This window comes from Peromyscus eremicus, chromosome 1 (genome assembly GCF_949786415.1).
Source record: "Peromyscus eremicus chromosome 1, PerEre_H2_v1, whole genome shotgun sequence".
In the NCBI taxonomy this organism is placed as follows: Eukaryota; Metazoa; Chordata; class Mammalia; order Rodentia; family Cricetidae; genus Peromyscus; species Peromyscus eremicus.
The window spans coordinates 50,931,759-50,956,192 of NC_081416.1; the positions used below are offsets into that span (position 1 = coordinate 50,931,759).

Consider the following 24,434-nt stretch of genomic DNA (forward strand, 5'->3'; position numbering starts at 1 on the left):
GACGCGCCTTCCGGCTTGAGGTCCACCTCCACTGGTGAGGTCCACCTCCACTGGTGAAGTTTACGGATAGACCGCCTGGAGTTCCCGGAAGTAGCCCGCTAGCCAGCTTCCGGTGCTGTAGGGAGAAATGGCGGTGGTCACCTTGATCCCGACGCTGGCGCGGGTGAGAGAGCCGAAGATTTAGGGTTGGGGCGGGCAGCAGCTAGGACTGTTTTGTTCTCGTCTGTGTCATGGAGACTGTAGGGAGAGTTCAACTACCCCACAGCCCAGGGAAAGATCCCGTCAAGGCGAGGCGCTTACAGGCGCTGGACATGAAGCTCTTTTTCCGTTCTTTGCTGAACCCACGGTGTGCTCGAGTGAGAATACTCGGTAATATGTGGTTAAGTCGTCAGTCATCGTGCGAGACAACTCAGATCTTACTTAAGTCGCCAGGCACTGTTACCTAACCTTCTCCAAAAGCCCACTTCTAGCTCCTGTTCTTAAAGTCTTCAGTTCCTTCTCCCCGCTTTTTAGCCGGTCTTAATGTGTTGCCCAGGCTGACCTCTAATTCGCAATTCTCCTGCCTCATCTTCCCAACTACTGGGATTATAGGCTTGAACCAACACACTTAGCTTACTCCTTTTTTTTTTTTTTTTAATCGTAGCCATTTGCCGCTATAAACTTACATTTTGGTACTATTTTGGTCCCATCTCCACTTTTTTGTTAGGCTTTAATCTGTCTCCAGATTTTTTTAAAAAGCGTTTTTCACTACTCTTAACATTTTGGTTGTTCAAATCTGTGGTTTTAAGTATCTGCATGTCTGTGAATTTTCCGGTTTTCATATGCTGTTGGTTTGCGGTTTTATTTCAGTGTTGTTGAAAGGTAGTTGTTGTGATTTGTCAAGACTTGTGACATAACTTGTGTTCATCCATGCATTTGAGAGGAATGTATGGTCGTCTATTGTATGGAATGTCTGTATATCTTAGTTAGATAAACTTATAGTATTGTTCTAGTTGTCAAATATTGAAACCCCCCAACCAAGCCCTGCCTCGTCTGGATGTCCTGTCCCTTATTGAAAGTGTGGTATTAAAATCTGCTGCTTTTTTTTTTTCTCTCTCTCCTTTCAGTTCTGTCAGTGTCTGTTTCATAGATTTGTGTTCTCTAATGTTAGATCCACATATAGTTATGATTGTTATACCTTTCTGCTAACTCTTCTTAATACTATATAATGTTTGTTATCTCATGCGACAGTTGTTGTTTTTGTGAGCTAAGCCCCAGACCCAGCGCTTAGGGAATCTCATTTTCTTTTCTCTCTTTTTTCTTTCTTCTTTTAGATTAAAAAATATGTACATATGTGTATGTGCTTTCTTGAGTGTATGTCTACTATATGTGTAGGTGCCCATGAAGGCCAGAAGAGGGTGTTGGATTTTCTGAAATTGGAGTTATAGATGGGTATAAGCCATCTACTGAGTGTGTTGGGAACTGAACCCCAGTCCTATGGAAGAGCAGTAAATGCTCTTAACTGCTGAGCTGTCTCTAGCCTAGCAATCTCATTTTCTTTTGCGTCTCTTCTACAGGAATTTTCCTTGTGGTATGGTGAGGCTTACATAGAATATTTCTAAGTCTATCTTAAATTGATAATTTTAACTGCATACAAGGACTTTTCTTCTACTCCTTATGTACAGGATATTGATGCTATAGAATATACTTTTTTTTAAATTGGAAATTGGTGTGTGTGTGTGTGTGTGTGTGTGTGTGTGTGTGTGTACTCACACACACTTGTGAGTATAGCTACCCACTGAACACCCACTAAAGCTGCAGAGGGTGTTGGATCCCCTGGAGCTGAAATTATATGTGCAGAGCAAGTGGCCTTGTATATCTGGTTAATTTCAGAGACTTCCTGAAGCCTTTGAGTTGTTTACTTCCTGATATTAAGGAGCATCCCTGTAGGATGGGATATATTACCTTCCTTTAAAACGTTCTGTGTCTTGGCTAGGTGTAGTAGCATAAGGCAGAGGCTGGAGGATCTCTGAGTTCAAGACCAGCCTGACTTAGATGTCAAGTTCAGGCCAGCTAGGGCTACATAGTGAATAATAGTAATAATAATAATAATAATAATAATAATAATAATAAGATCCTGTGTCATAATGAGCTTCCCTCCAAAATTGAAGGTTTTATCCTGGAGGAAATTGCTGCACAACACCTATCATGCATGAAAGCCCTGGATTTGATCCCTAGTGTCACATACAACAGAGTGTAGTAGTAGCATATGCCTATAATTCTAGCACTCTGAAGTTGGTGGCAGGAGAATGAGAAGTTTAAGGTCATCATCCTTGGTTCTTTAGCAAGTTCAAGGCCAGCCTAGTGTGCTATTATGATGAGAAGGGAGGTAGAGACAAGAGAATCCCTGGAAGTTCACAGGCCAGCTCGCTGACATACACAGTAGAGAACAACAAAGAAACTGTTGCAAAACAAGGTGGAAGGCGAAGAGTGACCCCTGAGCTGTTCCTCTAACCTCTACATATGCACCCATGTTTGCACACATAAGGATTTTTTTAATGCATTTTCTTTTTTTTTTTCTTTTTAACTTACGTATGAGTGCTCTATATGGATGTACAACTTTATGCCAGAAAAGGGCATCAGATCCTGCTATCGATGGTTGTGAGCCACCATGTGATTGCTTGGAATTGAACTCAGGACCTCTGAAAGAGCAGCCAGTCCTCTTAACCTCTGAGCCATCTCTCCAGCCCCTAAAATGCATTTTCAAGTGCCTTTTCCAGAGATGCTGGTCCAGAATGCTTAGGCTGTGGCTTAGGAAACTGAACTTTCACAGCATGCTGTATTCATGTACTAAAGGTGCCTTACAACAGAAATTTCTATTTTTAAAGTTCTGGAGACTGAGATCTAGGATAAAGAGGTAGTACAGTTAATTCTCTCTGTGGTCTCGCTCCACGACTTGCAGATAGCCACTTTTCCATTGTGCCCTCACATGGCCTTTCTTTATACTTGCACATTTCTGACTTGCTGGACAATTTGTGCCTTGGTGTGGACTTCCTTAGGTTCATGATACTTGAGGTCTCTTGAGCTTCTCAAATCTGAATGTCTGTTTCTTTTTCCAAATTTTGGAAGTTTCAGTCATTTTTTTTTTTTAAAGATGGTATACGCAGCCGGGCGGTGGTGGCGCACGCCTTTAATCCCAGCACTTGGGAGGCAGAGCCAGGCGGATCTCTGTGAGTTCAAGGCCAGCCTGGGCTACCAAGTGAGTTCCAGGAAAGGCGCAAAGCTACACAGAGAAACCCTGTCTCGAAAAACCAAAAAAAAAAAAAAAAAAAAAGATGGTATACGCCTGTCTGTCTCTGCCTCTCTATATGTCTTTCTTCTGTGTACATGTGTTCTGGGGATAGAACTCAGGTCCTTAGGCTTGGCAACAAGCACCTTTACCTTCCTCTATCAGTTCATAATCAGTAGCTTTCCCTAGTGTCTGTGATATAGATATAGTTTTTTTGTAACTATTAAAGTTGTTCAGAGTCCTCTTCCTCTTTCCTTTCCTCCCTCTGTTTTGTCTGGTATTGGAGCCCTTCAGTTTCATAGTAACCCTGCTCTAGCCTCCCAAATGCTGGGATTACAGGCATGAAGCACCACGCCTAACTAGTTGCTCTGCTCTCTTATTCTCAGTGGCTGCTGGACTTCTAAGAGTATGTTGACTCTATTAGTGTTGCAGGTTGTTCAAAACAGAAACCAACCAAGTCCCTTAGGCAGTGCCAACGCCCATGCTCCAGAACATTGACCATACACTCCTGAGCCCTGGGGAAGAGGCTCCCGAACGATACTAGATTTTGTCTGCTATCTAAGGTTTCCTCTGCACCAAAAGTAAGCAGCTCAGCTTTCTTGGTCTTTGTGGTCCCTAAGTGTCAGGAATGGGCTGTGTCCTGTTGTTGCTCTGAGGCAAGAGAGACAAAAACCAGCCTCATAGGTGGCCCCTGAGACGCTGGAGCATTAGGTGGACACACACCCCAGCTCTGTTTCCCCAGGAAAAATTGGGAGTTGTGATCTTTTTTTTCATTCTGCAGTAAGGCAGGAATGGGGACCATGGCAAGTGAATGCTTTTTGTGTTAACCATCACCTTCGTTTGCTACAGCTTTCAACCAAGTGCCTTTTCCTATAGCACTTAGATTCAGCTTGTTCGGATGACCTTCTAGAAGTCTTACCTTTCTTTCCTAGGTAGAAGCCTGGTGCTGGGATATTCTCCCCATCATCTTGTGCTTGGGTGGTGGGTTAGAGTGTTGGGGAAAACAGGATTATGGCATGTGCAGCCTTCCTATTGGCAGCTAATTTTGTACTTATCTGGGGAGCAGGAGCCTGTTTTCCAGACTTCTCAAAGAGAGAATAGATCTGTGAATTGTTGAGTCAGTATCTCCATTGGAAGGGTTTGGTGGCAAGGAGGATGTGGGTCTTCCTGTTCTGCCATCTTGCTAACATTACCACCATACCATTGTGTCTTTTTAAAATTTGTGTATGTGTGTGATATATGTTTGTATGTGAGAGAGGGAAGGGGAGGAAGGGAAGTGCTTGCCTATCCTTGTGTGTGGAGACCAGAAGTCAACTTCAGGTGTCTTCCTCTATTTTCACTTTATTTCCGGAGACAGAATCTCTCTGTTTTGGCTGGACTCCCTGACCAGTGAACTTCTAGGATCCACCTGTGCTGGGGTTACAGATGCAGGATGCCATTCCTGGCCACGCTTGGCTCTTATGTGGCTCTGCACTCAGGTCCTCATGCTTGCACAGCAGGCACTTACTTAGTGAGCCATCATCCAGCCCTTCTCATTATGTCTTAGGGTTTATGCCCTTCTTAGGTTTGGAGTCTTTAGGAGACCTGGGTATCCTCGGCTTTAACAGGTGAGTAACTGGAACACAACAGGACTGTACAGTTTTAAAGAAATGCAAAAGGAGACGTGTTTCTGCTGGAGTAATTTCTGGAAAGATTGGTTAACAGTACATCTGGAATATTCATTCTGTCTTGTAGAGTGAGGTGTTGCCCAATTTATAAACATGTATCTGTGGTTCTATTTCAGTGACTATCGCCTCTAAGTCTTAGAGTTTGCTTTACTGTAAAGGGACCAGAATCAGCACAAGGACTAAGTGAGCTCTAATGCATTTAGTACCTTATGTATTTAATAAATAGCAGTGATAGTAACCATTGTCTTATAAAGATGTTTGTGGTTTGTTTGTTTCAGGTACTGTCAAAGCACAGCCTGCTGTCTCCTTTGTTCAGCGTGACATCATTCAGACGATTCTACAGAGGTGACAGCCCAACAGATTCTCAAAAAGACATGATTGAAATTCCTTTGCCTCCATGGCAGGAGAGAACTGATGAATCCATAGAAACCAAAAGAGCCCGCCTACTCTATGAGAGCAGGAAGAGGGGGATGCTGGAGAACTGTATTCTCCTTAGGTAGTCGGGAAGAGGGCTCTGGGTGTCACTTCTCTTTGACAAGGCAGTCTTGTCAACCTCATTTTCCTTTTCCTTTTTAGCCTCTTTGCTAAAGAATATCTGCACAACATGACAGAGAAGCAGCTGAACCTCTATGATCGCCTAATTAACGAGCCTAGCAATGACTGGGATATTTACTACTGGGCCACAGGTATGCCATGTGATAAGCTGCATTTCATGATGATCAGATAACAAGCCTATTTGAGTCTGAAATAGTATCTTAGCAATCTTTTGAGACAGAATCTTTCTGTGTACTCCTGGCTGTCCTTGAACTCTCTATGTAGATCAGGCTAGCTTTGAACTCACAGAGATCTGCCTGCCTCTACCTCCTGAGTGAGTGCTGGGATTAAAGGCATGTGCCACTAAGTCAGGCCTTGTTTTCATCATTTTTATTTATATATTAGATACCAAACCTAAACAATGTTCAAAAATTTCCAGAACGTGCAAAATTTATTTAATTGGTTGTTTCTTTAAAAAATTTTTTTACATTTATTTATTTATTTTGTATGCATATATAAGTGAGCATGTATGTGAATGTGTATTGAGGTCAGAGGACAACTTACTTTCCTCCTTTCACCCTGTGGGTTCCAGGGATTGAACAGAGGTCATCAGGCCTTGCAGCAATACCTTTCCTGCCATCGGTTCAGTTTTTTTGTGAGACAGATGGACTACAGTCTGATGTAGGTAGAAAGGGAATGTAGTAAAGCAAGTGAAACTCACAGTATCAAAGGGAAGGCTAAAGACTAGGTTGGGAACGGGGTAGAAATATGCGAGGCTGCTTTCTGCAGAACAAGCCAGTTCAGTTGAGAGACAAGGCGTCAAAGTAAAGACGGCAATATTTTTGGGTTGTTTTGTCTTTTGAGACAGGATCTCATTGTATAGCCCAGGCTGGCCTGGAACTTGCTATCTAGACCAAGCTGACCTTGAACTCACAGAGATCTGCCTGCTTCTGCCACCTGAGTGCTGGAATTAATGGCCAGGCACTTGCTTTGTTTTGAGACGGCAACTTACTGTGTGGCCCAGGCTGGCTTTGAACTCATGATCCTTCCATCTCAGCCTCCTCAGGGCTGAGTTTACAGAGTGTTGGGAATACAGACATGTGCCACCATCCCTAGTCAGGATGACGACTTTTTATTCTAACAGCTTAATGCAAAGATGAAGGGCTCTTGTCCAAAGTCCACCTTAATCCTGGGGGGCCAGTGAGGGCTCTTAAAAGGGAAAGTTTAAGGAAGTAGGAACAGAGGCTGCAAATAAATCAAGCGTTTTTGAATTGCAGGCCACAGGTATAATGAAGATTGGCTTTCTTAGGGTAATGCTCTCCGAACTTCCTGAGTTTTCTGTGACTTAAACAGTTTCACATTAGTGTAATGGCCATCTTAAGCTGTATATTAACAGATTGCCTACTCATAACTTCCTGTAACTCCAGCTTTTAGCCTTTTATGAGCATGTGCACTCATGTGTACACTCACACAATTACAATTAAAGATAAAGTAAATCTTTTTTAAAAACAGGAGTCTAGATGCGTATCTGGTTATTGGAAAACCCAGCAAATCTTACATATTTGCTGTCTGGCCCTATGTAGAACAAGTTTGATGCTGACTTAGCATTGACGTTTGAGAATGACCTTTGTTGCTTGTGTCAGTAGTTCATTCTTTTGTTTGTTGAGTGATATTCCAGTGTGTGGATTATACCACAGTTTAGTTCTTGACCAGTAGAGGGATTCTAGTGTTTTCAGTTGTAGGCAATTATAACCACTGTCACCATAAACACTTGTGTACAGATTTTGTGAAAATGGATTTCAAATTTTCTTGGATAAGTACCCAAAAGAGTCATTGGATTGTGAGTGTGTTTCCCTTTATACCATACTTTATCCATATGGGCCAGACAGTAAATATTTTAGATACTGCTAGCCATATGGTCTCTCATAACTCTGTAACTGCATCTGTAGCATGTGATCAACCACAGGTAGCAGGTCTACAAATGAGTGTGCCTGTGTCTCAATTGAATGTCAATCCTGGACGTTGGATTTGGACTTCATATACTTTCTAATCATAAAGTATTATCCTTTTGACTTTTCTCCCTCAACTTTTTGAAAATCAGTCTTGCTGGACATGGTGGTGCACACCTTTAATCTCAGCACTTGGGAGGCAGAGGCAGGTTGATCTCTTGAGTTTGAGGCCAGCTAAGGATACATAATGAGACCCTGTCTCAAAATAAAAAAATAAAAATCATTCTTTGCATATGAGCCATTACAAAAATAGGCAACTGTGCATAGTTTCCACTGCTTATGCTAAGATTTAAGGGGTATCTACTATGTGCTTACGTTTTCATGACGTTCTGGGAAAGACAAAACAACAGGGACAATAGATAGCAGCGATTGCCAGAGACAAATTATGAAGGAACACTTGATGTCTTAGGGTTTCTATTGCTGTGAAGAGACGCCATGACCACAGCAACTCTTGTAAGTGAAAACATTTAATTGAGGTGGCTCACTTACAGTTTCAGAGGTTCAGTCCATTATCATCATGGCAGGGAGCACGGTGGCATGCAGGCAGACATGGTGCTGGAGAAGTAGCTGAGAATCCTATATCTTGCAGGCAATAGGAAGTCAACTGAGTCACTGGACATTATCCTGAGCATAGGAAACCTCAAAGCCCACCCCCACAGTGACACACTTCTTCCAACAAGGCCATGCCCACTCCAACAAAGCCACACCTCCTAATAGTGCCACTCCCTATGAACCACTCCCTTTGAGGGCCACATACATTCAAACTACCACACTTGGTGTTGTCAACATGACAGCCATGTTGGTGAGACGTCATGGGTGTAGCTTTTGACATTGCTAGGAGATATAATCTAATAGCAAATTCATTGTTCCTCTGGCTCTTGCAATCTTTCTGCCCCCTCTTCCACAATGATCCCTGAATCTTAGGTGCAGGAATTGTGTTGTAGTTGGCACTGGACTCTACAACTTCAATTTGATCAGTTGTAGTTTTCTGTAATGGTCTCTGTCTCTTGCAAAGAGACATTTCCTTGGTGGAGGGTGAGCACTGTTATTTCTGTGGGCATAAGGACAGATATTTAGAATGCAGTTAGGATTATGCTAGTGTAGTGAAGTGGCAATTGTAGGTTCTCCTCCAAGATCTATGATTTCCCTACCCCTGGGTAGTTGGCTAGGTTTCCAGTACCAGGCATGGTTTCCCTCTTGTTGAGCAGGTCTTAATTCCAATTAGAGAACTGTTGGTTACTGCTAAGGTATGTATGTGTACCATTATTGCACCCTTATAGTTATCATGCCACTCTGGTTGTGCCTCAAAGATGTCATAGATGGGTAGGACTGTTGGTTGCCTCCATCCTTTGGAATCTTGAATGGTGCTGTCTTAAATTTTCTGTTGCTGTGAAGAGACACCATGACCACAGCAACTCTTATAAACGGAAACATTTAATTGAGGTGGCTTGCTTACAGTTTCAGAGGTTCAGTCCATTATTATCTTGGTGGGACATGGTGGTGTGTAGGCAGATTGGTGCTGGAGAAGTAGCTGAGAGTCCTATGTCTTGCGGGCAACATGAAGTGGTCTATCTCTATGCATTTCTTAAGCATATGTGAGACCTCAAAGTCCACCTCCACAAAGACATACTCCATCCAACAAGTCCACACCTACTCCAATAAGGCCATACCTCCTAATAGTGCCTCTCCCTTTGGGAGCCATTTTCTTTCAAACCACCACAGGTGCCTTCATTTCTTTTCTTTGGTGAAGTGACTCTCCCAAGTTTATTAATATAAGTTATTTGGCTTTGAAATCCTGTACCAGCCTTATATCCCAAAATTAACACTAGAGAGTCTTGATTTATTAACAGTTCAATATCTTTCATCTCCATGAATATTGGTGTATAATATTTCATAAGTTGTCATCTGGTTTTGATCAGATAGGTTGTGAAGTGCTCTTTTCCATTTTCTGGAAAATATATGTAGAATTGGTGTTATTTCTTCCATAAATATGTGATAAAATTTGCTAGTGAAGTTATCTGGGCTAGTAGTTTTCCCTCCTGGATACTTTAAACTGTGAAGCCAGTATTTTTAATAGAGATTGAATGATTGTAGATGTTTCCTCTGGGGTGAGATCCAGTCATTTGTCTTTCAGAGTATTTGCCGTTTCATCTAAGATGTCAGGTATATGGATAGGATTTTATTTGCAATGGCTTCTTCCTTTTACTGTTATAGGAGCTATAGTAGTATCTTTCCTGGACCTGTAATATGGCTCAGCTAGTGATGCCACTTGTTGCTGAAGCCTGGTGACCTAAGTTCAATCACTGGAATTCACATAAAAGTGGAAGGAGAGAAACAACTTCACAGAGTTGTCCTCTGACCTCTGAGTGCATGCTGTGGCATTTGTGCCCTCCATTATGTACTCGCACACTTACTAAGAATAAATAATAAGCCAGGGGTGGTAGCACACACCTCTAATCACAGCACTTGAGAGGCAAAAGCAGATAGATCTCTGTGAGTTTGAGGCCAGCCTGGTCTACATAGTTAGTCCCTGGATAGTCAGAGCTACATAGTAAGACCTCCTCCTACCCCGCAAATAAATAATAATAGGTATCTTTTATATCTATTATTGGCAATTTTTATTTTATCTCTCACCCCCTCCCCCCGTCTTTTGTTTTGATCAGTATTGCCAGAAGTTGCCATTGATTTCATTTTTTTTTCCTTCAGAGGGCTTGTCTTTTATATCATTGGTATTTTCTGTTGTTTCCAGTTTTCAGCTCCATTGGTTTCTGTGGTTACTCATGTCTTTCTTGTCTTGAGTGTGATTGGCATTTCCTAGTTGTTTGAAGTAGAAGCTAAGCTCATCAGAGACCTTCTTTTCCACCATAAACATTCAGTCCCTCTAAGCCAGTGGTTCCCACCCCTCCTAATGCTGCGACCCTTTAATACAGTTCCTCATATTGTGGTGACCACCAACAAATTATTTCATTGCTTCTTCATAACTGTAATTTTGCTACTGTTATGAATTGTAATGTAAATATCTGATATGCAAGATATCTGATATGTGACTCCTGTGAAAGGGTCATTCAACCCCAAAGGGGTTGTGACCCACAGATTGAGAAACACTGCTCTAAGCACTGTTCAAACTTCTGTTACATAATCTTACATTTTCCTAAGATTCAGATTATTTTCTAATTTCTCTCATGACTCTGTTCAGCCTATGAGTTACTCAGAAGTACATTTAAGTTTCAAGTATTTGGGAATTTGCCAGAATTTATTGAAGTTTGCTTTCAGGCCTGAGATACAAGTACTTTGGTGATATTCTGTGTACACTTGAATGTGTGTCTTTTGTTCTTGTGGGCAGAGCACTCTATGAATGACAGCTAGGACAAGGAGGTTGATGGGGTGTTCTCCATAGTTCTCAGTTTCTGAGGGAGGAACACTGGAGTCTGTAAGTATGGGTTGTCTGTCACCCCTTCTCTTTTCTGGGTCTTTGTTCAAGTGTTAGGTGTAAACACATCTGGAACTGTTATATTTTCATGTCAAATTGCTTCCTTTGTCATTGTGTTTCTCTGTCTATTGTTGATAATGATTCTTGCTTTGAGGTTCTGTTAGTATAGACATTCTAGCTTTTTTTAAACATTATTTGTGTGTGTGTGTGTGTGGAGGAGGAGCACCTGTATACTACAGTGTACATGTGAAGGTCAGAGGACAACTTGTGGGAGTTGATTCTCTGCTTCCACTTGTAGGTTCCAGGGATTGAACTCAGGTCCTAGGATTTGGGGACAAATACCTTGATCAACTAAGCTAGCTTGTTAGGCCTTCACATTTCTTTTGATTAGTTTTTGCCTGGTGTGTAGCTTCCTGTTTCGATTATTTTCCTCTTGCTTTATGAACAATTACCACAAGTTTACTAAACTTGGAGCCTCATCTATTTCTTGGATCATAGTTCTGTGGGTCAGTAGCTCTGCCCAGATCTCACACTCTTCAGTGCATCAGGTGTACTGTGTTTCCGTCTGGAGTCTCTGGGGGAAGGATTTAATTCTAAGCTCATTGACATTTTTTTTTCCCCTGAGAATTTGTTTCCTTACGTTGGAGGGCTGGTTCCTTATTGACCTGCCAGCAGCCAGTTCCCTTCAGCTCTTTGAGGGCCTTGCTCCGTGGCCCTCTCTGCCTGAGCAGTGGCTCTCCTCCCTCCTACCTCACCTTTGTCTGACTGCCCCTTCTGTTTCCCGCTGGAGTGCCTGTGTTCTAAAGTCACCAACTGTCATTGTCTTTATATCTAAATTGAGTATTCTGTAGACAGAATACAGTCTTTCTTTTCTTATCCAGTCTGATGGTGTCTGCTAGTGCGTTTAGACCTTTCATATTTACTAAATTCTCAATGTGTTTGAATTCAACTCTGCCATTTTTGGTTGTCGTTTCTTCCATCTGTTCTTTTTTTCTTTCTCTTATTTGTTCGTGTGTGTATGTGGGGGTATCGCCACTCTTGATTTATTTATGTCCTTTTAGGTTTTTAATGATTGCTCCTGGGTTCACAGTGTACAGCTTTAATTAATCATAGTCTGCTTTTGAGACCTGTGACCCTCATGTATAATGTATGGCCTTTACAACAAAGTGTGCCACCCCATCCCCACCCCCGCTGCCCTCAGCTTTTGTGCTGTGGTCATTCTTTTTACTTTGACCTTTACTCTAAGCCTGGAACACATTTCTTCTGTTTTACTGTGGGCAGTAAAGGAAAATAATTCAAAATATATGTTCCACTCTCATTAACTTTGGCCATTTTGGAGATGGTTGTTTCTTTATATAAATCTCTGTTTCTATCCTGCCATAATCCCTCTGCTGAACTTCCTTTCCTATTCCTTGTAGCACAAATTGGGTGCTTTGAATTCCCTGCCTTGGGTATGGAACTGAAGGCTCATAGGTTTGTTTATTTCCCAGCACTTTATGAAGGCATACTTCTTTTGCCAGACTGTCAGTGTGGAACTCCAGTTCCAGGGGTTCTGGCACCCACTTATGGCTTCCGTGGGCACCAGGCACACACATGGTACATATACATATACACAGAGACAAAACACTCACATGCATAAAATAAATAAATAAATGCAAAATCAAAATAAAAAGATATTTTGAAGTTATTCTTTAAGAGATGAGGCCTACTGTGCTCCCCAGGCTGGCCCCAAACTCCTGAGCCTCCAATAAACCTCATGCTTCAGCCTCCTGAGTAGCTAGGATTACAGACACATGCTGCCATGTCCAGTTTAGAACAGGTTTGTTTGGCTCACAGTTTTGGGGGGTTCAGTCTCTGGGTGATGGACCCCAGTGCTGGAAGAACTGAGATGTGTAGGTGAGGCAGCACATGGCAGCAGCAAGTAGCTGCTAAGCAGTGTTCACTTCCTGACCAGGAAGCGTGTGTTGGGGGGGAGAGAGGGACTGGATCCTGGTATTTCCTTTGAGAATGTATCTCCAATGACTGGAAGACTTCTTGGGACCCCCAAGGTTTTCACTACCTCCCAATAGCACCGAGCTGGGGACATATAGGGGACATTGTCCTTGGAGGAACATTCCCCATCCTAACTATAGCACTGTGTCTAGTGTTTGTTTCGGTATTTATTCTGTTTGGTGCTGTGGGATGTTCTATACATTAAATGTGTTGCTCTGATTGGATAATAAATAAAACACTGATTGGCCAGTAGCCGGTAGGAAGTATAGGCGGAACAAGGAGAGAGGAGAATTCTGGGAAGTGGAAGGCTGAGTCAGAGAGACGTTGCCGGCCGCCATGATGAGAAGCAGATGTTAAGATACTGGTAAGCCACGAGCCACGTGGCAACTTATAGATTAATAGAAATGGGTTAATTTAAGATATAAGAACTAGATAACAAGAAGCCTGCTGCGGCCATATAGTTTGTAAGCAATGTAAGTCTCTGTGTGTTTACTTGGTTGGGTCTGAGCGGCTGTGGGACTGATGGGTGAGAGAGATTTGTCCTGACCCTGGGCCAGGCAGGAAAACTCTAGCTACAGTTTGGGTTCTCTGGACATGCTGGATCTGGATTTTTATGTCTTTGATTATTATTGGGAGATTCTTCAGTCTCCATCATGCCCTCCTTTTCTTTTGCAATTCTGATTGCACTTTGAACAGCTTGTGTCCACAGTTCTTGGCGTCTGTTCTGTGTGCTTCTCTCTTTGTGAATCAGTGTGGGTCCTTTGTATCTGGCAGCATCTCTTGGCCTCTCTTTCACTGATTTTTTCTTTCATTGTGTCAGATGTCACGATGAGCCTCTTGAAGTCATTTTGCATTGCTGCTCTGTGATTTTATTTTTAGCATTTCCATATGACATTTAGACTTTCTCATTCCCTGCTGGAATTCCTCATCTGTTCTTAGGCTTTGCCTGTTTTTTCCACCGGAGCTTTTGATGTTAGTCATAATTACTTTGAATTCTTAGTGGGAGTCCTGACACAAGTTATCCCTGAGTGTGTTTCTATTGCTTGCTTGCTTGTAGTTTCCTTCTTTCTGGATTTATTTTATTTTTCGATATGTGTGTCTGTTTGCCACATGTGAGCACAGGTGTGTCAGTGGAGGCCAAAGGCATTGGATCCCCTAGAACAGGAATACAAGTGGTTGTGAGCCACCTGTCATAGGTGCCGAAATCAAACTCAGGTCTGCATCACATTTTTTTTTTTTTTTTTGAGAGGGAGAGAGAGAGAGAGAGAGAGAGAGAGAGAGATTGTGTGTATGCATGTGTTACAGTGCACATGTGGAACTCTGAGTGTGAAGTTAGTTTTCTTTTACCTTAACATGGGTTTCAGGAATGGAATTGGAGCACGACAAACAGCTTTGCCTAGTTTGCTAGGTGCTTCCAGGGATTCCCCTGTCTTGTTAGAGGAGCACTGGAATTACATATGTGCTCCTTTATGTGAGTCCTGAACATTCTAACATAGGCCCTCATGCTTGCATGCCAAGTGCTTTACTTACTGGGCCGTATCCTGAGCCCTGTGTTAGCTTTTTGAAATGGGTTCTCATTGTGTATCCTAGGCTGGCTTCAAATCTTTTCAGGGTCTCACTGTGTAGCCCTGGCTGTCCTGGAACTTATAGATATCTACTCACCTCTGCCTCCAGAGTACTGGGATTAAAGGCAGGCTCCACCTCACTTGGCTTTGGTTTTAAATTTTTGATTCTTCTGTCTCAGTTTTACCAGTGCTAGGATTATAGGTATGTGCCAACCCACCCGTGTCTAACTGGTGTTAGACACCTTAGTTAGACATTGGAGATCAAGATATGTGGTGTCTGTGTCTTGAGGAGCCATGCAGCATCTAGGCTGTTAGTGTAGGGAATCAAGTTAGTGAGCTTGGCAGTTAAGCTCAGTCTAGATTATGATTTTGCTCTGTTTATTCAGGACCTCAGCAGCCTCATGTAATGGTGTGCTCAGGGCAGAAGTTGTTTCTAAAGAGTGTTGTCAGTGTTTCTGTTCCATTCCTAGCCTTCAGCCTTCCTATATTTCTGGGCCTCGGAAGGATGCTGTCTGCATGCTCTGGCCTTTCTCAGTGCTAAACTCCTATGCCTTCCACTTGGCCTTGCTAGTTGAGGGGTGGCAAGGATGACCTTCCCTCTTTTCCTCGTTCAGCCTTGATCTCGGGCACCGCCTATGGCCTGGCTCTCAGAGGTGGGTTTGCTCAGTGATAGTGTCGCCCCCTCAGGCCTATGTAGATGTAACCGTCTTGTTAAATAAGAAACACAGAGCCAAATACAGAGTTAAAAGCCAAGAGGTCAGAGCAATAGCTAAGAGCTGAGATTAAAAACCTTACCCTTCACTGCCGCTGCTGTCCTACCTCTCCGCAAGAGACCTACTTCCTGTGTGTTTGTCCTTTTTATTGACTTTCTATTCTGCCTTCTCATTGGTTGTAAACCCAACCACATGACCTCCTCTTCACTGCCCATCTATACAGACCTCCAGGTCTTCTATGGTTGGTATTGAGATTAAAGGCGTGTGTCTCCATGCTGGTGGTATCCTTGAACACACAGAGATCTGCCTGTTATGTGATTGAGATTAAGGGCGTGTGCTTCCACTGCCAGACTTCTGGTATGGCTTGCTATTAGCTCTGACCCCCAGGCAACTTTATTTATTAACATACAAATAAAATCACATTTCAGTACAAATAAAATATCACCATAGGCCTACATGTTTTTCTTTTTTCTTTTCTCCTTTGACTCTTCTTTCAGCCCGTATAGGAAAGACAAGACTGATTTCCCCACTCTCAGTCACAGGTTACCTTTGTTCTTTCTAAGAGAGGGCCCCAGCTGAGCTCCCTATTCTTTGACCACATGGACTGGGCTCCTCCTCCTGGCTTCCTACTCTGAGCCCAGACTCCATCAGGGCAATCCAGTGGAGGCTTTCAAGGAAGAGCCTGTGAATGTGTGGGCCCAGAGCTTTCCATTCTTAGGCTAACCCACACTAGGCTTTGGACAGTTACTTTAGATGTAGCTGAGGGTTTTTTGTTTTTTTTTTTTTTTTTAATTTTTATTTTGTTTGTTTTGAGACAGGGTCTCAATATATAGTCTGGGATAGCCTGGAATTCACTGGAATAGGCCAGCCTCTTAACAGATCACCTGCCTCTGCCTCCTGAATGCTGGGATTAAAGGCCTCTGCCACCATTCCTGGCTTACAAATTCTTGTCTGTTTGTATTACACTCAGTGGCTCTTCCTGTCACAACCCAGCAAGTGCTCATGTCCAGTTTCCTGTTTGATGGGCTTCTCTTCCTTATTCCTTATACTTATTGCTGCACTGTGACCTCAGCCCTGACAATGTCAAGAAAAGTCTTATTTGCTGTCAGGCTTTTCCTTACTGTTAAAGTGCATGTGATATCCGTTCCAACTCTCTGTACTCTAAAGGGAAGCCTAAAACTCCTGGATTTTATTTTGACTGTCACACAAAACCCAGAACAGGCCAGGGCTGTTCCTCCTTCATGGCTTAGCAGGTAAAAGTGCTTGGCCTCACAAGCCTAGGACCTGGGTTAGATCCCTGAAACTCATGTAAAAAGCTCATGCAGTAGAGCATGTTTTTTATTGTTTTGTTGTTTGTTAAGATGGGGTCTCATTATGCAGCTCTGACTGGCCTGGCATTTACTATGTAGACCAGGCTGGCCTTGAACTCACAGAGATCCACTTGTTTTTGTGCTAGAATTACAGGCTCACACCACCACATCCAAGTGGTACATATCTGTAATGCCAATACTCTTATAGCAAATCCTCTGGAAGCTGGTAGGCCAGCCAGCCTGGAACATCCAGCTCACAGACAAGATAGGAGGAGAGAACTGACCTCCATGGCCATACTGTAGCATGCCTGCATGTGCACACACACAATTTTTAAAAATAAAAAATACAATAAAAATATAAAATTTTTTAAAAAAAAGCTGTGTGGAGATGACTTCACGATTCAGAGCATTTGCTATTCTTGCAGAAAACCCAGGTTTGATTTCAAGCACTCACATGGCTGTTCACAAACGGCTGTAATTCCAGTTCCTGGAGCTCTGATGCCTTTTTTTGGCCTTTGCTGGCACCAGTCATGCATATAATATATGTATATACTTGCAGGCAAAATACTTATACACTGAAAAATAAATACTAAGAAAAAAAATTTTAACCCCCAAATCCAAAATACACCCAGAATATTCACTGGTTGCCAGGCTCTGGGCTGACAGAATCTGTCTTGGTTTGAAGGGATTCTTTCTAGCATTTTATTTAGTTTTCTGGAACTTGCCACCTAAGCTTTGCTGGTGGGAGGCTTTGCTTGTAATTGGCATCTTAAACAAGTGTCTCTAGTATGGAAAGAAAGGTTGAAGGTGACGAATGCTGCCAGACTCCTACCACTAGACAGGACTGGCACTTTCATCTTCTTGTCTTCTTGCCCCTTTGCCTGTCCATTAACATCTCATTCTGCAGGTTTATGTTCATACTATGGACTTCTCATTTCTTTCAGAAAATTCCCATTTGCTTAAGTTTACTATAGCTAATTTCTGTCACTTAGACCCAGGGGTCCCTAACTGATAAAGAGAAGAGGCAGAGCTTTGTTTCGGGGAGTTTATAGTTTAGAATAGGAGGACTGGAAATGGAGCTCAATGGCAGAACACTTGGAGCGTGTACATGAGGCCCTGCCTGGGTTCAGTCTCCAGCACCACAAAACACAAAAGAATGTAAGTGGAAACAATACTGTAGTCTCCCTTTCTTTGTAGGGAATTCATTATAAAATGCTCAGAGGATTCCTAAAACTGGATGACCCCAAGCCCTGTGTAGCCCTTGCTTTCTCCCATATACCCTGCAGTGTTACCTGCTGCATGGCACTAGAATCAACCTGTCTGTCCATGTCTATGCCTTGGTGCCTTCTTTGCATCATACTCTTGTGCTTTGGTCTGTTATTGAAAAAAAAACAATTATATATATTTATGTTATATAAAAAAAATGATTACATAGCCAGACATAGTGGCTCACGCCTTTAATCCCAGTACTCAGGAGGCAGAGGCAGGTGGATCTCTGTGAGTTCAAGGCCAGTCTGGTCTACATAGTGGGTTCCAGGACAGATGGAGCTGTATAGTAAGACCCTGTCTCGAAAACAAACAAAAAACAAAGAATGTGGTCATTTGAACATAAGCCTGCAATATTTCTACATTCATTATATTCCCAAAACTAAGATGTCTAAGTGACTAATGCATGGGTAGCATATACAGTGTGGATATATTGGACAAAGGATGATTCATATGCAAGGTGGACAGAGCAGGATGGTGTAAGATTTTATCAGCCTATTAAGAATAGCATGCAGTTTAAAACTCACAAATTATTTCTGGGACTTTGCATTTTATTTGTCAGACTGTAGAGGAGCCAAGCTAAGTGAGACTGTGGATGTGGAAACCAAAGGTAGGGCACCTGGAAGACAGCTGAGGCTGAATGCAAACAAAGCGGCCCAGCCAAGATGCACAAGCAAAGGGTCATCTGATTTGTTTCCTAAGTACCAGATAGTAAATGTTGTAGTCATGAGGCCATATGAACTCTGTTGTCATCCCTCAGCTCTGCCATTGTAATACAAAGTAGCCTGGACCATATGCAAGCGAATGAGAGCAGCTGCACTAACGAAACTTTATACAGGTATAGGCCAACCCTGGTATAGCCTAGAGTATTTGGAGGTCTGTGGTCTATTTATCCATCTGTGGTTCTTGGCGATTACTGGAGTTTCAACTTGCTCTTTGTTGTTGTTTGCTTTTAGATTTTTAAAGAGATGTTTTCTTTTAAAAACTATTTTTATAGTGCATGTGTGTCTGTCCGTATGTGTGTGTAAGAGGTCAGAGGATAACTTGGGAATTGGTTCTTTCCTTCTACCATGTGGGATCCAGGGATTGAACTCAGGTTATTAGGGCAAGTGTCTACCCATTGAGCCTTTGAGCTGGCCCTTAAAATTTATTTTTTATTTGTATTGATATATGTGTGTGGGTGCCTGTGGGTGACCAGAAGAGGGCATAGCATCTCTTGGAATTGGAGTTAAAGGTAATCGTGAGCAGCCTGACGTGGGTGTTTGGGAAGTGATCTCTGGTCTACTTCAGGAGCAACAAGCACTCATAACAGCTAAGCCGTCTCTCAGCCTCTGTTTTTGTTTTTGGAGATAGGGTTTTACTCTAGCCTGGGCTAGCCTGGAACTCACTCTGTGACCCAGGCTGGTCTTGAACTTATAGTAATCATCCTGCCTTAGCCTCCCAAGTGCTGAGACTGCAGCATAAGCTCTGTATGCAGCTTCATAGCTCCGTGTCTTTCACATGAACATTGACAATGGTACAATTCTTTCTGCCTACCCTTCTGTTGCAGAAGCAAAACCAGCCCCAGAAATATTTGAAAATGAAGTCCTGGAACTGCTGAGAGAGTTCTCGAAAAACAGAAACAAAGAGCAGAGACTGCGTGCCCCAGATCTGGAATATCTCTTTGAAAAGCCTCGGTAGGCTGTGTGCCACTGTCCGTCATGGTGCTTAGTATATGGACAGAAACTGCTTCTGGTACAGACTTTGGCTTCCTGCTTTTCTTTAGGCCCTTGAACCTCTACCAGGACAGACATGTAATATGAAGATGATACACTCATTCTAACCTGCACTTGTCTGTACAGCACTGGTCTGTACAGCAGCTGCTATGTGCTGTGGTGCAGGTCTGCCACAAGAGGGCACTGTAGGGGAAGCAATTCAGCTGCCTCAACCCCAACAGTACAAAAGATGCAGCTGCTTTATGAAGAGCCACCCACCCCATCCCACACCCAGTGCCCTGGCCTTTGTTAAGGTAAAACTGCCTCCTTCCAACCTGGTGTAGTTCTTTCTGCCAGAGAGAGCCAGTCCAAGCCCCTGAGCTGAGCCTGTCAAAGGCATAGCAGGCTGAATGAGGGCACCAAGCTGGAATGGTGTGAGCACGCTGCTTAAGTCAACATCCTCATCCGATTTTCTTCACAACACACACTTTGTAAACCGAAAGATAATTGAATATTGAAGGATATCAAGACAAGGAAATTGACAGTTCTCTAACCCTTACAATAATTATCTTCGTTTGGTCTGTTCTGTGCAACCATAGTAATGCTTATAATGGGGTTTTACAAACTTACAGGGTTTCTGACCTTGTGGCACTGTGGCAAACTTTTCCTCTCATTGCTACAACCTTTAAAATTATTTTAGTTGACCAAATAATGATGACACTTAAGAAATAACGTGTTAACTGGGTGTCATGGGTCATGCCTGTAATCCTAGCCCTTGGGGTCTGAGGTAGAAGTATCACCAAGAGTTTGAAGCCAGCCTGGGCTATAAAGTGAGTTTGAGGCCAGCCTGGACCACACTGTTAGAATGAAGTAGCTGGGAGGCCTGTGCATTGCCGAAGGTGTTCTCTCTTTAGGAGCTCTGCTCTCAGCTGAGGAGAGGCAGTTATTGGCCAAGAAATGAAATTGATGGCTGGAGAAAAGCAGGCCAGAACTGATAAACATGGGCTTGGTAACTGTAAGAGCTGCAGGCAAAGAGGAGAAAAAGAGTTCCCTGGCCAGAGGAGGAAGTGGGGAAACCAGCCTTCAGTTACCTCTTAGCACTCCCACGGACAGGTGGCATTAGGCCTGTTTATAGACAAGAGAATTGCCATGGAAGGAGTCAGTAATACATTCTTTATCAAAAGCCAGAATTTGGGGCTGGAGAGATAGCTCAGTGGTTAAGAGCACTGGCTGGCTGCTCCTCCAGGGGACCCAGGCTTAGTTCTTAGCACCTATATAGTGGCTCATAACTGTCTGTAACTCCAGTTCCAAAAGAGCCAATGCCCTCTTCTGGGCTCTGGGCATTGTATGCACATGCTACATGGACATACGTGCAGGCAAAATGCATAGAATAAAGTATGGGTTGGAGAGATGGCTCAGCAGTTAAGAACACTGGCCACTCTTCCAGAGGACCTGGATTCAATTTCCAGCACTCAAAAGGCAGCTCACAACTGTCTGTAACTCCAGTCCCAGGGGAATCTGACACCCTCACACAGACAAAATGACAAAGCACCTTAAAATAAATAAATCATAAAAAAATGAAAAGAAGAGCTAAAGAGATAGCTTAGAGGTTAAGAACACTGGCTGCTCTTCCAGACGACCTGAGTTCAATTCCCAGCACCTACATGGTGGCTCACAACCATCTATAATGCAATCTGGTGCCCTCTTCTGGCATGCAGGCAGAACACTGTATACATAATAAATAAATAAATCTTTAAAAAGTAAATAAAAAAGAAAAACTAGAATTTATTGCTGTTTGATTTAGCTTTCTGCTAGATGACAGGGCTTCTTCACTTCTGGACACTGCACTGGAAAAGAGAAGGCAAGTAAATAAATGACCGTCTGAGACCCCAGGTCTGTGGTGAGTAGGCTACCAGCTGCTTCCCAAATGAGGGCATTCCCTCACCTTGGCCACGCAGAACAGCTCTGGTAAGGGAGGAATGTTGGGGAATATTATTTTAAGGTGTGCTACTTTTGTTTATGTTGCATTTTTTTTTTACTCTGTGAAGCTGTATTACTGTGCCTGTCTAAAACCCCTGATGGGAGCCAGGTGGCAGTGGTGCACACCTTTAATCCCAGTGCTCGGGAGGCAGAGCCAGGTGGATCTCTGTGAGTTCGAGGCCAGCCTGATCTACAAAGCGAGATCCAGGACAGGCACCAAAACTACACAGAGAAACCCTGTCTCGAAAAACCAAAAAATAAAATAAAACACCTGAAAGTCTAATAAAGATCTGAACAGCCAATAGCAAGGCAAGAGAAAGGATAGGCGGGGCTGGCAGCCAGAGAGAATAAAAAGGAGGAGAAATCTGGGAGGAGGAGGAGGAGGAGGAGGAGGAGGAGGAGGAGGAGGAGGAGCCCAAGAAAGAAGAGGACTCCAGGGGCCAGCCACCCAGCCACACAGCAAGCCACGGAGTAAGAGTAAGATTTACAGAAGTGAGAGAGTGGGAGAAGCCCAGAGGCAAAAGACAGCCGGGTTAAGTTAAGAAAGCTGGCTAGGAACAAGCCAAACTAAGGCCGGACATTTGTAATAAAGAGGAAGCCTCCATGTGTGATTTATTTGGGAGCTGGGTGGCGGGCCCCCCAAAGAGCAAAATCAAACCACAACAGGAAGCAGTGCAGCACGGTGGTTGCAAGTTCAAGGCTTCCCTTCATTGCTTAGCTGCTGAGTAAACTCACTGGCCTAAGCTTTGGTTTCTAACTAAAGGGAGTTTTAATACATAACACTGGGATGGCTCCCAGTACACAGGGCACCATAGGATGACAGGAGCCTTTGCTTGTAGCCTCACCCTGAGACTTAGAGCCTGTCTTCTAACAGATTGCCTATCATCAATTGCATGCGTACATGTAGGGCAGCTTCATCTGAAGGTCAGAAGGCTGAGCCTATTAAAGTAACCACAGAGTGCCTTACCAACCAGTGGAAACTGGAAAGGAAAAAAAAAAACAAAAAAAACTACCTTGGTGACAAGTCCTTTGGTGGAAAAAGTGTAGCTCTCACTTAAGCAAGGAATGGGAATGAGACCTAGGGAGTAGAAGCAGGAGGTTACAGAGGGGCTGGCCCTTTCCTTGGGCTTCTGATGTCCCTGGGGGGGAGTGCAAAACAGACAGGGTTTATATATAGAAACATCTGGACTGTAAAGAGTGCACAGGAATTGCTAGCACCTTCCCTATTTATCCTGAGTACCTTATACAACAAGCCCAGAAGCCAAGTATGCAGTGTTGGCTCTCCTCAACTCTGATCCCTTCTTACCCTCATTTCGTCTCATTTCACAGTGTTCAGTTGCTGTCACTTGCACCTGAGAAGGGCATGCTTCTAAAGGGATTGTTTTCCTTCCAGGCTGCTGGTTTGTGTAATCTTTGAAAGTGAAGGATCTTGCTAACTTCAGCTGCTCAGTGTCAAGCCCAAGGGTGCTATGTAAACAGTTTTCCCCTTTGTTAGGCATTAAGGAAAACTAGGCCGGCCACAGTGCATTTTCAAAAAAATTAATAAACGTATCACCGGGGCCAGCAGCTCCCCAGGAGCTACAAGAAGCACCAGCTAGACTCATTGTTTCAGTTTGACATGTTGCTCACTGACCTCATTCAGAGCCTGCATCAGGCACATGAGCCTCTGACCTGCCGAGAGGTCTGCAGTGGACCTGTGGGTCCCCTTGCACAGGCTTCTCCGGACACATCAAACCAGGTCAAGGCTGCTTCCTTCCCATCACTTCCTCCCTTCATTGTTTTAAGTTGTGCCCAGGCTTTCCCTGGTGGGTGAGTGTCTCTTGTGGCTGCCATTGGAGAGGCACCTCTTATTGACTTGGAGCACCAGCTGGAGATGATCCACCCTCTTTCTTCAGCTCTCACCAAGGCGGCAATGGCACAACCTGGCTTATATTTTTAAGCATCAGTGGGGAAGGAGACTCCTCTGAGATAGTTGAGAGCTTCACATTTATCCTTCAGTCCATCTGCCACTTTGTGGCTAGACAGGGAGAGGAGAGCTTTGTAGTAAGTAAGCCCAGAGCCAGGTAGAGTGCCACTCACCTGTAAGCTTAGCATTCAGGCAGCTGAGATAGGAAATACATAGTTAATACCAGCCCAACCAGGGTTATGGAATAAAGCTCTATCTCCAAAAAACGAGGTGAAGAGCAATTGAAGACACTAGATGTCAACCTCTGGCCTTTACATACATGGGTGCACACCCATTCACACAGACAAACACATGTTTGCATGTACACTAGCACAGATGAGCACAACCATTCATACACAAAGGTAAGTCAAACAGCCTAATATGATAAGGTCAGTGAGACTAGGAAGCTGAAAGTCCCCCTTGTTAGTACAGCCCATCATTTGTAGGATACTGAACTTGTCCTGCAGCTAGCCACTTGAGACTATTCAAATGCCAGCCAAAGCACCTGGTGACACCTGAGTTTCCCAGCAAGCTCTGTGGGGATGGGCTGTGTAAGCATCTATCCCCGTCTAGTAAAACAGCATGGGTGGATGGGTAGCTTCAGATAGGGGCTCTCTAGTTTTGAGAAACAAACATCTAGCCACACCTGGTGATACATATGGACCAGCCTGGGTGTTGCAGTGAGATCCTGTTTCCAAAGATGAACTTTAAAAAGCAGTCAATTGGGAGAAATGTAGACATCTGAGCTGTGAAAGTATCAATCTTGAAAAAAGGAGATGTGTAGAAAATTCTGACCCATGATGAGTGACATCCGGGTCCCAGGCTGCACCTGAATCTAGAGGTTCCTGGCCAACATGAGAGTATTGTCTGCAAAATGTGAAAATGTAAAATGGCACACCATTTTACATAACTAGCCAGCACTGCATATAATTCTTTGTTTTTGTTACTGTTAATTTTAGACAGGGTCTCATTTAGCCCAGGCTAGTCTTGAGCTTGATATGACCTTAATCCCTGATCCTCATGCCTTTACCACATGCTGAGACTCCCACTGTGTGCTGTGA

At 43.4% G+C, this 24,434-nt stretch overlaps 1 protein-coding gene across 1 annotated transcript; it reads left to right on the top strand.

Annotated features, from left to right (window-relative positions):
- Positions 1-15: 15 nt before the first annotated feature.
- Sdhaf2 (succinate dehydrogenase complex assembly factor 2) lies at positions 16-19,782 on the top strand. Its single transcript, XM_059260853.1, has 4 exons — positions 16-163; positions 5,214-5,431; positions 5,512-5,621; positions 19,304-19,782. Exons 1-4 carry the CDS (start codon positions 128-130, stop codon positions 19,432-19,434), a joined length of 495 nt encoding a protein of 164 aa, XP_059116836.1. The 5' UTR covers positions 16-127; the 3' UTR covers positions 19,435-19,782.
- Positions 19,783-24,434: the final 4,652 nt, after the last annotated feature.